Source organism: Haliaeetus albicilla, chromosome 3 (genome assembly GCF_947461875.1).
Source record: "Haliaeetus albicilla chromosome 3, bHalAlb1.1, whole genome shotgun sequence".
NCBI classification, from domain to species: Eukaryota; Metazoa; Chordata; class Aves; order Accipitriformes; family Accipitridae; genus Haliaeetus; species Haliaeetus albicilla.
Window position 1 is genome coordinate 9,571,781 of NC_091485.1, and position 13,282 is coordinate 9,585,062.

The following is a 13,282-nucleotide window of genomic DNA, read 5'->3' on the forward strand; positions in this document are numbered from 1 at the left end:
CCTATATAATTTTTCATTTGTTGCCAGCAACATAGTGTAATATTTAGATCCCTATTTCACCTGTATTTCGCTCCTGGAAATGTCCATCCACAATAAATTTCTTACCTTTTTTTTTCTTGCATTCATTTCCTTAGTGTCTACAATGCCTAGTTATTACTTTATCCTTGGGCAAACATGTTGCCTAAAAGATATAAAATGTATAACGATTGCATTATAGTGTCTGTTTTTATCAAATATTTCATGTGTTTCTGTTCAAAGCTGTATATTCAAAGAGGGGATGTAGCACAGCTGGTACTAGTAGAGGTGTTCCTGTCTTTGAACACATCTTAACCTTCTCCGAAGGATTAAAAAAAAAAAGTAATTTTACCTTAATTCTATCTTTGATACTACTAGCAAGAATACATATAGAATGAAAAATGTGGGGTATAGATATATACAGACACAGAAAAGCTGTTTTGCTTTTAGGCTGTGCTTGTATTAAGTGTTGCAGTTCATACTGATGGGACTGAGTTTTGAAATAGAGGAAATCTTGTATAGCTACATGAAAATGTGCTTTTGTGGAAAACGATCAATGGCATCGCTGTGTAGCTAAACATAACGGTTAACTTCCCAAAATCAGGAGCTAGCTCCCTCTTTTTTCCTGTATAGAGTGAAGGGGAGGCATTTCCCTCCCCTTTAATAAGATGCTATCAGTAAATTCCTGGGCTGCTGCTAGCACATGGCCATTCTCATCTCTGTTTCCTTTTGGAGCAGTGTCTGAAGGAACAATTCTCTGCTCAAACACTGCCTCTTCTTACCTTCACTGGTGGCTCTTTTCTGAAGCTCTTCTTCCTGAGATTGCATCACGCTCTTTCCCCAGCCCTGTTTGCTTCTCCTTCCCCCTTCGTTACCAAGCCTGTTATTCCACTACAGCTGCTCTCTGCAAGCCGAGCGTTGCTTGCCTCAGTACTGCTATGCAGCTCTTATAAGAGACAGATGACAGTAATTTAGTCCATGTCTGACTTTTATTTTTGCAACAGTTTTAGAAACGTTTGAATGCTGTTGGGATTATTTATTTTTTTTTCAGTATTTCCCAGCTGGATACAAAAATCCTCATTAAAGTCCCTTGTAAATGTTACTGTGTTGGTCTGGAAGGGATTGGCAGCTGACTGACAGATGTGGGGATTCTTTGTGTAATTTTATGAACAGTTTGGAGAAAAGGAGACCAGAACATGCTTCATTTTGTTGGTTAGGTTGCTCGTTGAAGAGGTGAAAGGTCCACATTGAAATATACTCATTTTTTGATTTGGGGCAGGAGAGTGAACCCAGGTCCACAGTCTCTTGGTAAGAGAGGTCCAAAATGGGTCTCCCTTTATCATTGCTGTTGTTTTTGTTCTCACCTGAAATATTCATTGAGCCTGGGACAAAGGGAGCAGGAGGAAGGATGCATGCTATGGAAAGGCTTTGTTAGCTGTGACTCAGGGTGCCAATGAATTTTAATTATTTGTGCAAAACCGAATGGTATTGGTTGAGGAGATTTGGTGGTCCCTCCACGCTACCTTGTAGCGGTGGTTAGTGCGTTGTCTTGGGAGGTGGAATATGTAGGTTTAGTTCACTTCGGGCGGAAAGAATTGAATCTGGGTCCCTTGGCCCCAGGTGAGTATCTGTACTGCCTGGGTATTGAATAAAGAAGGGACAACATACCCACTACCTCCTCCAGCAGTTTTGTGATGTTAGCCCTTCATTTATTTGGCTTTCTCCTGAATGCCTTTGGGCCAACTGAAGTGTTCCCATTTCTGTTCAGTATTAAAACAGTTGGGTTTAGTTCTTAATTTAAGATAGAAAAAATATTTTAGACAACGAGAAATTTGAAATCCTGCTTGGCACATTACTTTTTTTGGATACATCTAGGTATTTAGGATGAGAGGAAATGGCCTCAAGTTGCGCCAGGGGAGGTTTAGATTGGATATTAGGAAAAATTTCTTTACTGAAAGGGTTGTCAGGCATTGGAACAGGCTGCCCAGGGAAGTGATGGTGTCACCATCCCTGGAGGTATTCAAAAAACATGTAGACAAGGCACTTCAGGACATAGTTTACTGGGCATGGTGGTGTTGGGTTGATGGTTGGACTCGATGATCTTAAAGGTCTTTTCCAACCTAAACAATTCTATTATTCTATTTGTGACACATTGAATTAGTACTGTCCCTGTCCACCTTCCTCACTAAACTGGGTGTTGGGTAATACTTCTGCAGAACAGTTGGCTAAGTCTTCAGCATGTTGAGTCATCTTCTGTGCCTGAAATCAATCCTTCAAAGGGTGGAATCCACTCTTGCTTTGATTATTGAACTCTGCTCTGGCCAAAAACTCAAGGGTATTTTTGTACTCACGGTATTTTTGTATCTGGAATTGTTTTTGTTCCATTATTCTAGTAACTGTAAAAGTGTTACAAGGAGACATTAAAAACATCAAAGACTTATTACAAGTTAGGGGAATTTAGAATTAAAACCAAACTTCTAAAAGAATGCTGAACCTATTGAGGAGGGAGGTGTATTGTTTGGGATCCAGACAAGAAGAAAGGGCAGGAACCCGGGCAGAGGATGACCTGCAGGGTAGATGTGCTCCCTGGTGCACACCACTGTCCTGCCTCCCTGGTTATTCCAGCTATAGGACTGACTGGAGCACAGCTCCTTCCCGGCCCAGTCTTCCCCATTTTGTTTTGGAGGAAGCCAGGATATGCTGAGCTTTAATAATCACCCAGGCCTGATAGTTTAATATGATACTCTTGGCTAAGGGTGCACAAATGGGAACCAAATTGCACGGGGAGCTTCTGTGCCCTGTGGATAAGGTACAGCTACTGCTTTTGGAAGCAGCATTGAAAGTGGAAAAATGCAAGGATAAGTGAGAGAGAGCCAGCAAGTGAGCAAACATGCTAGCTTAATCCCAAAATCAGTGTTTGCTATGTTTCTTAAACACACAATTAGTGTGATTGTGTATGCACCAGTGATGCTTGCACACACAGAATGGATGAGTGCAGCTGCTTGCATATGTTCGGGAAGCATTGCAATCGCTGTGCAGGAGATGTACTGTTTGCTAGTAGATTTTTAACTGTGAAGAAAAGTACTGGGAAAGCGTCTAAGTTGCGCTCTTCAGTTGCTATAGCTCAGCCTGTGGCGGTCTCCACTGCTGAAATTAGCTGCTTGCCTCACATGCAGCTGAGACTTGTGCTAGTGGTTCACACTGTTCCTTTTCGTTTTCCAGACGCAGAACAAGCTCATTAATGATTCTGAAACTTGACTTGATGCAGATTTTTCCTCCTACTCCCAAACTGTATGATGTTAAATGCATTCATTTTTATGTAAAACAAAAAACCCCCCAGATTTAGAACCAATCTAAAAAATCAACAGAAGTCCTCTTCCTCAAAGACTATTTCAGACAATGTCTTGCCTTAGAAGTTGTCATGTGCCACAAAAATGCTAAAGACCGTGGAACTACTGATCCAGGTTCTCTCCTAAATCATGTTTACTGCTACAAAGATACTAGATTTTAGGAAAAGAATTAAGAGTGGGAGAATTTTTTCAGTACGCCTGAATGAGATGAAGGAGTATAATTTTTAAGGGCGACACAATTGTCTAGTTGCCCTCTGACATTCTGGATAAACGATTTCCATTTTCTGTGCTCTGATGGCACAGTATTAATAAAGAGTTGTAATAAAATTACTCATTTTGCTCATTTCAGAAGTCTGAACCTTCAATTAGCATAATAAAAATTACACTTATAAAACCAAGCTGTTGATCACTTGTGGCAATGGGTATCCTGAAGCCAGTTCTAAGAGTATGGATTGTTAATTCAGAAATCAGAGAAATTTCAAAAACCTCATTACTCTACCATTATGTTTCATCCATACAGAAAGCAATGTCAGAGAGTGGGGACTCAGACCTAAGAAAGTTCCTTAGTTGAGGTCACAGCTGAAGACAGTGGGATCCTTTAGATTTGCATTTAAGACATGGGCTTCTCTGTAATCTCATATGAATCATTCTGCAGTTTTTCTGTTCTGAAGAATACAGTCATAAAACCAGCTCCTGATCAACTTTGTTTAAACAGTGATTTGTTAGAATTTGAGGCAGAACTGGTGAAAGAGAAGTTACAGGCTCAGATCCATGTTCGTCTCTGCCAGTTGTAAATTGCAGCACTATTTGACCTGCTGGATGTACTTCCACAACTGGTAGACTGGGGCACAAAAAATGATCCTCAGGCTGTCACGTGTACATAAAGGAGGTAGATTGCTAGCTTGCATGAAACATTTTCTTTTTTTCTAACAAGAATTTAAATTTTCTATTTCTGGTAGAACCTGCCAGGTTCTTTCTCCCTGTAAAAAGAACTATGCTGACCCAATAATGTAGCCTTAGAAAGATTAACTTTGGTAGGTTTATATGAATGTGACTAAGGATGAGCTTTTACAATTTTTTCTTCAAGGTGCTTTCTGTTTGCAGATAGGGTTTTTCCCCTCAAGTTTACAACTTGATACTAGCCTAAGAAGGTCTAAAAAGAAGCAGTCATCTGAGTGATCTTCTTGCCCTCTCACTCTAAAAAGAGCTGGCATTCAGGACTCCTAGTGAGGTAGAAGTCCTATCATTTAGCTGAAGTAGTCTCCATGTTCAGAAGACCTCAGTCTTTTGTTAAAGCCATTGTCCTTGTCAATATTCTAAAAAAGATCCTGGCATGACAACACCCAACTAGTAGTGAGACAACTGAAAGGGCAATCAGAGCCATTGGTCTAAATTCTGCTCAGATTTACAATCACATCCTACATTATTAGAAGAAATTTTGGCCCACTGCAGATGGGAACACTGATTCTTAAAGGAAAGCTTTTTGAAGACAAAGCTGGTTCCTTTTTTTTTTAGTCAAAGGTATTGGTGATAAAGATAATTTGGTTTCATCTGGCAGCAGTCCTTATTCGTAAGGCTTTTTTTGGTACTACTTTCCATCCAGCATCCAGGCATAGTGCAATAACTTTTGAAGGAGAACCTTATTTCTTCTGAGCTCCCAGGTCCCATCTTTGGTAAACGAGCACTTCTGAGCCGTTCTTCCCATGTCCCTCCAAGTAAAGGCCTTTTTTCCTCTCGCTCCAGATAGTCCTTACTTTCTCTATTTGATACTGCCAGCAAATGGCAGCTGCGATGTTGACTTTGTGATATAGTTAGGCCTTTGCGAGGATGTGTTGAAAACCATCAGCATGTGTTACATACCCCATCAAAGAGTTAACAAATGGTAGTGACTTTTCAAGCCAGCTTCTCAGAGACAAATCAGTGTCCTAGAAGAGGCAGGTTCTGTGCTCTAGTAATCAACCAACGAGGGTAAGATTTCTAAGCATCCTACCATGCCCATAACATTAATTTTTTATTCTTTTTGTTCAGCATTTATCTATGTACCTAAGCAAAACGCACTTTTGATATTAAAAAAGATGTAATAGTAGTTAGACAGATGGCACCCAATCATTTCAGGCTTTTAAGCTAAGGAAATAACATGTTTGCAATACATATAGCTAAGTTAATTATTATGAAAATAATTTGTTTTGAATTTCTAATCCCTCTGAAATTTAATAGCTAAAGTATCTTGTGATGAACGTCTAGCAGATTGCATTTAGTAATTAATAAATTGATATACAGTATGTGCTTTTTAGCAGGCTGCCATCTGTTCCTTCCCCTCACTGGGGACAACACTTATCCAGTAATTGTCACACAGTCAGGGAGGTATAAACAGACACAGTTTAGAACCTCGAATATTTTAATTTGTAATAATGCTACTGATTTGTTTTAATGTATTTTAATATGACTGCAGAAATTTGATGGTGATTAACACCCTAGATAGGAGGTAACATCACGTCTTTTAGCATATTTCTATAATGGTGTGCGACTTAGAAAGATTTAAGTGCCGATTCCATCACATGGCTTGCCACTGACTATCACTTTAGCTTCAAATAGCCCTATTTATTTCTGTTGAGATCTTAATCCCTGTAGGTAAAATTAACACTGAACTAAAACTTGCAAGAATTACTCTGTTTTCACCAAAGATTCAGCAAGGCAGAGGCAAAGGGCCTGAACGTTCAGGTCTTCTGTTGGTGAAAACTTATTCTAAGCAGGGTTTTCAGGGGAGCTGGAGCTTGCTCGGAAGGATGCTGGAGCCAGGGGCACGGAAGGACAGATTCCTCTTGCCTCTTGTGCAAGATGATAGATAGCAAATGAGAGCAGGTTCCTCTCATGCGGCCTGAACAGGGCCTGCAGAACGGCGTTCGGTGTGTTCATGAAACTGTGGGACACTTCCCTTGGCGTCTGGCGACTTTCTTGTCCTTTCCATTTTCCACCATCATCTAGTCATGCATAATTTCTTTGGTGGTTACTCTGAAGTTTTTGTGTCTTCCTTTGGAGAAAATGGAGTTAGCTGCATTTGAAGCAAGGCAGTGGAGTGAATGAGTATTTGAGTTCTCCAACCAGAGGGTCCTGCGGTGTAAAAGCTGATCCAGCTCTCACAGTATGCCAGCTTTCCCCACCATTATCCACAGCGTCATATGCATAGGAGCAAAATAGAAGTTACAGTTGTCAGATGTGTAAAAAAACCTAACACATAACAAGCGTAGTGGTGGTAGGGAGTCTTACAGTGCATGTCCTCAAGCCCTTTGCTTAAACGTGCACACGCTATCCTTATCACAACCACTGGGCAAACATATCACCTTGGCTGGGTTGTGATTAGGGTATCAAACTTCGAACTCCCCTCCTCCAGGCACCTCAGTCACAAATAGACCAGGCATCCTTGTGGTAAACCTGTAATGCCCCTTCTTGCAAAATCAGACTTCAAAGGCTGGTGTCTTTGCTGGAGCATGCTTACAGCTGCAGTGTGTGGTCTATACTGCCAGGGAAAATAACTTTCAGCCAGGTATAGATCCCTGGCTATACCAGGCCAGGCTTTGCTTCTAAGCCAGCTGGGTAGTTGGATAAGAGAACAGGACCTTCCACACTGCTAAATACTGCTTTTGCATACAATCCAGCAATGTGGTCAAGATAATTCAAGACATAGCTCCCCAAAAATTTGGGATAGCTAAGAGTAGTTGTTGCACTTGCTTTAAATATATACAAAAGAGCAAGTTTGCAGCTTTGTTTTAAATTATGGGGACAATCTCCATTTTAACTAAATGTGTCATCAAAGTTGCCCCAAAAATTAGTGGAAGAGAGGGTAAGTCACTAAACTGTTCAGTGAACTGCAGCCCGTAACATGTGATGCTGTGGACTGTGTTATTTTGAGAGGAATTTCCAGTGCTAGCTGTACTGAAGGAATCACAATCTGATCACAGTGGGGTTATTCTGTACTTTAGGGTGCAGAAGGGGATTTGCCGTGGCCCTTCCTAGTTTTCCAGAATCTTTTTGAGACTAGTTGCTCCCATGAGATACAGCAAAACCCACGATACTCCCCAAACAGATAGGAACTGGTTTTCAGAGGGGCTTTCCCAGACAAGGGGATCTTTATTCCATCTATACCTGGCTAGTGTATAGTTGCAGCTCTCCACAAGCTCCCCCTGCTTCACTGTGAACAGTGATAAATACAGACATAGAGCAGAGCTCCCTTTCCACCCATGCCTTGGGGCAGACCAAACTTCACCTTGACGCAGACTGATGCTTTTGCTTCAAGCCTGATTGAAAGCCCGCAGCAGAAACCCAGCCGTATTACCGCTGTAGGAACACACAAATGAGTTGCTGAGGGAAGCAATTTACTGCTGGCCAATTCCTCTAGAGCTACTGTCCGTTTGCAGGCTCCTGCCCTGCAGCTCCTAAGATATAGCTGGCCATCTTCTGCAGAGGAATAATGACTCAAGGAGAAGTGTTAGCACTGCAGCTCAGAGAGACAACTGGGAGTCACAGATCCCATCCTTGTGCCTCATTTCTTTTGAAGGACAGAGCATTAATGAGGTGCTGCCCTGAAACATGAGAGGAAGCTGAAAAGAGGGAAAATGAGCTTTCACTCAACATGAAATTAAGATGTCAAAGAACAGAATTAATCAAGATACCAACGAAAGTGAGGAGAAGAAATTCTGTAATCTTCTATACATCAACATTAGAAGCCTGCATAATAAACAAGAGGAGCTTGAATTGCTTATTTGGGAGCATATTTTGACCTAATTGATATTACTGAAGCCTGCTGGGAAGATCTGATTGATTGGAATATTAAAATTAATGGCTATAACCTATTTAGGAACAATCAAATGTGGGGGAGAAAGGAGAAGGGAGGGGCAATCTATCAAGGGATGCATTGCCTGTTTGGAGACATTTGCACCGGAGAAACTTATGCTGTCAAATATTAATGGGTTAACTTATTTTAACAGCACACAAGTGGAGTACTGAAAATGTCTGCTACCAATTCAGGCTGAAAAACAGTATTCATCTATTCTGTATGGGTGGGAAAAGCTCTGTTTTCTTGAAGGACTTCAGTCTAAATTATATGCAGTGTCTCATGCTGCTCGTACTAAAACATCATGCAGCTAGTGATGAAAGAAGCTTCTAAAATTTACAGATGACTATTGCCTAACTTGGAAATGTTGCATCAATACACATTCATCTGTATTACACCTCGTCCTGACAGGTGTAAATTATTAGTACCTGAGGTGCAGGTGTTCTTGACTTGCACATATTTATTATATGCAAACAAAACACAGTACAGATAAATAATTCTATATATGTGAGGTCCAGCAAGTCCTGATCAAGAAAAAAAGGCCACACATTTTCTAAAACGAACCTAATTTTAAAAGATAGAGAAAGCAATTTTAGGGGAGGAGGAAAGGAGAGAGAGAGAGAGTGAAGTTTACACTGGCTAGCATATAGAACCAATGAACAAGTAGTTGTGGACTACTGTTTATGAAAATGAAAAGGTGTCAGGGCATTCACAGGGAGCAGAACTAAAGCCCATGAGGAAGGGTGTGTGTGTGCATGTGTGTACATGTTGCTTCTTTTGCTCCATTACAAAATTGAAATGCTAATAGTGCAGCGAAAGTGCTCTGTAAACCATTCTGGTTTTATTTGCAGTCAAGTCAGATAATATATATAGGATATGATGAAGTATTTTCCATGCTAGCAGTACTGCAGAAGGATATTAAGCACAAAATGTTGAAGACAGGTGTTTTGTAACCAGCAGGTCTGGCTGGTTTGCACCTGAAAGCTTTAAAAATGGGTGGTAAAGAATTCTCTGGGCTGACAATGACTTCTTTTTGTCTCTTCTTCTTCAGTAGAACAATGAAAAATAATGTACAAATATTTTGAGAAAAGATAAATGTGGTGATTGGGGTCGCTACAGCCTCTCATTCTGGCATCCATCAGGAGCAAAGCAGTGGAATAGAAGGAGGAAGAATCAACTGAGTACAGAATTAAGGAAGGGGAAAACACTTAATGCCAGTCATCATGGGTTAATGGAGAACCTTTATTGAGAAATTTACCTTTTTTTTAAACTTATTTTTCCAAGAAAGGCATTTGTACCACAGAACATTTTATGTAAGTGTACCACATCAAATCCATAACCTTTCTTGCAGGCAGTCTCTCATACAAGTCTAAGTAACTAGAGGGCACAACATCCACACAGTGCACATCTAATGTGCAAAAATATTGCCAATCAATGGATTGTTAAATGTTAAGGAATCGTTACAAAATGAGTGCATTTCTAGGGACTGTTCTTGGCCTCATGACTCCTTCCACTGGTGACCTGGGAGCAAACCAGTCAGTACTGATTTGGTCTGGATGACAGGGGACAGGTCACTGAGCTAACAGTATGCACAAACAGGTGGGATTTTAATGTCTGAGGACAGGGTTATATGTAGCAAGTCCAGGATCTAGGTGATTTTTCCTCAGTGTCAGCCTCTCTCCTACAGACTGATGACCCTGAAATTGGGGAATAAGGTGGATAATAAAGTGAATGTGAATAATAATGGTCAGTGCAGAAAAATGGCCAAAAATTAATATGATTGTTGGATGCTTTAACCCAAGAATATCATAGATGGTATTTGGCTTTGATGACAACTCTTCTGGAGCAGTGTGTCCAGCTCTTGTACCCATAACTCCTGAGGGCGTTAACATGCTGGGGGTGTCGAGGATCATAAGAACAGCAAAAGAAGTGGAAATACCACGAATGAAAGCCATGAGCAGTGCCATTCTGTTAACTTTTTCAAACTGTAGGGGATCATTTACTGGCATGGAAAAGTGAAATCTGACACTTTAGGTTGGCAAACACAGGCATAGGAATGTGGTATCTAGAAAGAAGGAAAAATCAAATAAGATGTACATTTGTAAAGATAAAAGCAAATGACCTCTACTGCAACTTAATAAGAGTGCTGATAGAATTTCTACAGTGGGAATTTTGTACTAAAGTTTGACGTGTATTAATCTCTGAAAAATGCACGGCATGCTTTAGACAGAAGTTAATTTGAGAGGCTCACCTGCACTATTTTTCATGAAAGCGCAGCCCCACAGGTAGGAGGGAGAGATTCCCTTCAGCCAAGATCCAGGAAAATTAGGAAGGACTGTTGTGGATTTCTTTTTCCTATTTACATTTAAAGAATGTAAATGCAGCTGTTTAATTGGTGGTGTTTGATTTGCTGTTGCTACAGCACATAAAGCTGCTATGAGGAAAGGAATCACTTTGATCTCTTTCCATCTGACAGCCTTGTGTAGTCAGCCGTACACCACCACGATACTGCAATTCATTAAATGGTTCTCAACTCCCTCTGCAGATTTCTATGGTTCTTTTCCTTCTTTTCAAATATCTAGCTCTCCCTTATCACTGTTAAAAGAAAAAAGAGGAGTAACTAATGGTAGTGAAACAGTAAGATTATCGTTTATTTCTCTTTACTTGGTGAAGAGTTTTGATGTCCATGTCAGCAGTAAGATTGGTGCAGATGTTTTTAGGATCAGACTATTTGAGATGCTAGTTTTACTTTTTAGGATACATAGCATTTCTACCAGTTTCCTGTTAAGATGACTTTTTTTTCTTTTTGTCTTGTACAACTAAAGAGAGTAATCTGGAAAATATACAATACATGTATGAGATAGGAGCACAGTCTAGTCCTATCGTCGGGAATCAAAAAGGGGGAAAAATGCAAGCAGTAACCTTTCATGAGGATATCTGTAATTAAAGACTGTCACGGAAAATAGCATTCAAATCCCCACTACCTAATATTCAAGGACATTAAAAGGCACAAGGTTTATACATTATCAGTGCCAATTAAGAGTAAATGTGACTGGGACACCTGTCAATGCTGGTTGTGTGTCTGGTGGGGCGAGAATAGATACAAATCACTGAAATAAGAATAAAGGAAGAGTCAATCAATGAAGCATTAGTGTTTTCAGGGATGCTTTTTTTGTCACTGGTACAGTTCTACCAACCTCCAATTGCCTGATTTTGAAAAAGGGAGCACTATTAAGGTTAATAGCTTCAGTATATGATAAAGTCACGTTGACAATATACCTGAAGGCAAATGGATTTAGGTAAGCAAAATCAGAGCTTAATATTAAAATCATACTTTCTGTTAACAATACCTCTTTTTTTTTAGAGTATGAAGGATCTGGGACAGAAGTTCAGAGAAAACACTCAAAATGTGGTGTTTGCAAATATAGGGCTGAGTGTGATGAAGATGCAGAAAATGTTGGGTAAGTAATAAGTTTTCCTTAACAATATCACTGAAGAAAAGGGGGAAAAATGTTAAAAAGAAAGTACATGATCATCTGCTTGACTGTGTTTGTTCTTACTAATTGAACCTTTAATGCTGTCCAGTAATAATGAGTTTGATGTGTGTCTGTAAAGAGCAAACCATCTGCAGCTGCAAGGTAAGGGGAGAAAACAACAAAGTAGTATATTGGAGAATCTTTATCAAATATTTTTCAAACAAAGGACCTTGATTTGTTTTATCCTGGCAAAAAAAACCAACAACAACAACCCAAAACCAAACAAGAATGCAAAATAAATACTGATTAATTCATCCCTGAGATATTTTTTTTGCTATGTTCTGCTTGTTCATACAGTATTACAGGCAGTTGTTTCCACCAGTGCAAAGCTTGGACTTAAACATTTAGTTGAACTGCTGACCTGAGCCAGTCACTCCTTCCAAACTCCGTGTGCCATTTGACCTCTCAGATGCACCCAGGGGAAAACTGATGAAAAGTATCAGCTGTTTGTCAAAGCTCAAAACGAATGATCAAGATTTTAAAGACAATCCATAATGCAGAAGCAGATGCACCAAATTTCCCTACTTAAGGTGCTTGATGGTTAGAGTATACCCTGGCTGTCCAGGCCCTGTGTGGCTGTCAGAAGGGTCAGAGACGTCCTGGAGGAAGGGGGTCCTTTAGACAGCCCCGTGAGGCATTAAGGTTTGTTAGGAGGTAAAAGAAGTCCCCTCTAATTGATGGGGCTTTGTTTTCCCACAGTCGTTGTCCTGGCAGTGGCCAACAGTATGGAAGAAGCTTAACTAGGGTCTGGGCTGATGGCAGGTACTGGGGTGGCAGCTGCAGAGGCAGCGCGTGAAGATGTTCGAAAGATGTGCAAATGGTACGTTTTTGTGTACGTGGAGGGAACAGCATCTCAGAATAACAGTGCCTGATCATCGCTAATCAAGGGGAGCATTGCTCTCCCTTCTCCTGTCTTCCAGCTGGAATCCACTTCGTGTTGAAATGTGTCTTAATTGCACAAGATTTTATTATGGAATATCAGCATGAAGACATCTCAGGCAGTAAAGCAGCTTAGCACTAATATTCAAGATGTGTATTCAAGATTAAATCATAGTGTACAAGGGAAACCAAAATGGTAATATTACTCATGAATACTAGCATGATACTTCACATTTCATAAAATGTCATAGAACCAAAGTAGACTTGCTCTTTTCTGGAGAGACAAATGAGCTGTAGCTGTTCTTTGTAATACTAATAATTTTCTGCAATATTGCCTTGATCTGTTTCATTTATGACTAGCAAGATGGGTATAGATTTGCTTGTTATATGCACTGACATGTGCTCTTGGCTTTGGAAAATAAATCCTGAAGCATTCAACTTCAGTAAAAGCTTGCCTATTCATTCTATACTCATAGAGCTGGCATTCCTGTGGCTATTTAGTCTCTATAAGAGAGTTTAGGATAAAGTTGAGGAGAGCGGAAGATTTATTCCGTACATCCTACTCACATAAAATGAAGCCATGCTCCCACTTCTTGACAACGGGAGGAAAGTGCTCTCTTGCCTCTAAGATTTCTTTGATTAGTCCTCATTAAAAAAATATGTGGAAACAA

The 13,282-nt window shown here is 40.2% G+C and overlaps 1 protein-coding gene across 1 annotated transcript in view; it reads left to right on the top strand.

Moving 5' to 3' along the window:
* The window catches only part of TMEFF1 (transmembrane protein with EGF like and two follistatin like domains 1), a 126,066-nt gene that overhangs the window by 83,843 nt on the left and 28,941 nt on the right, over positions 1-13,282 (top strand). Inside the window, exon 5 of the mRNA XM_069778782.1 lies at positions 11,561-11,657. Coding sequence (XP_069634883.1) covers positions 11,561-11,657 — 97 coding nt within the window. The remainder of the gene's footprint in view (positions 1-11,560; positions 11,658-13,282) is intronic.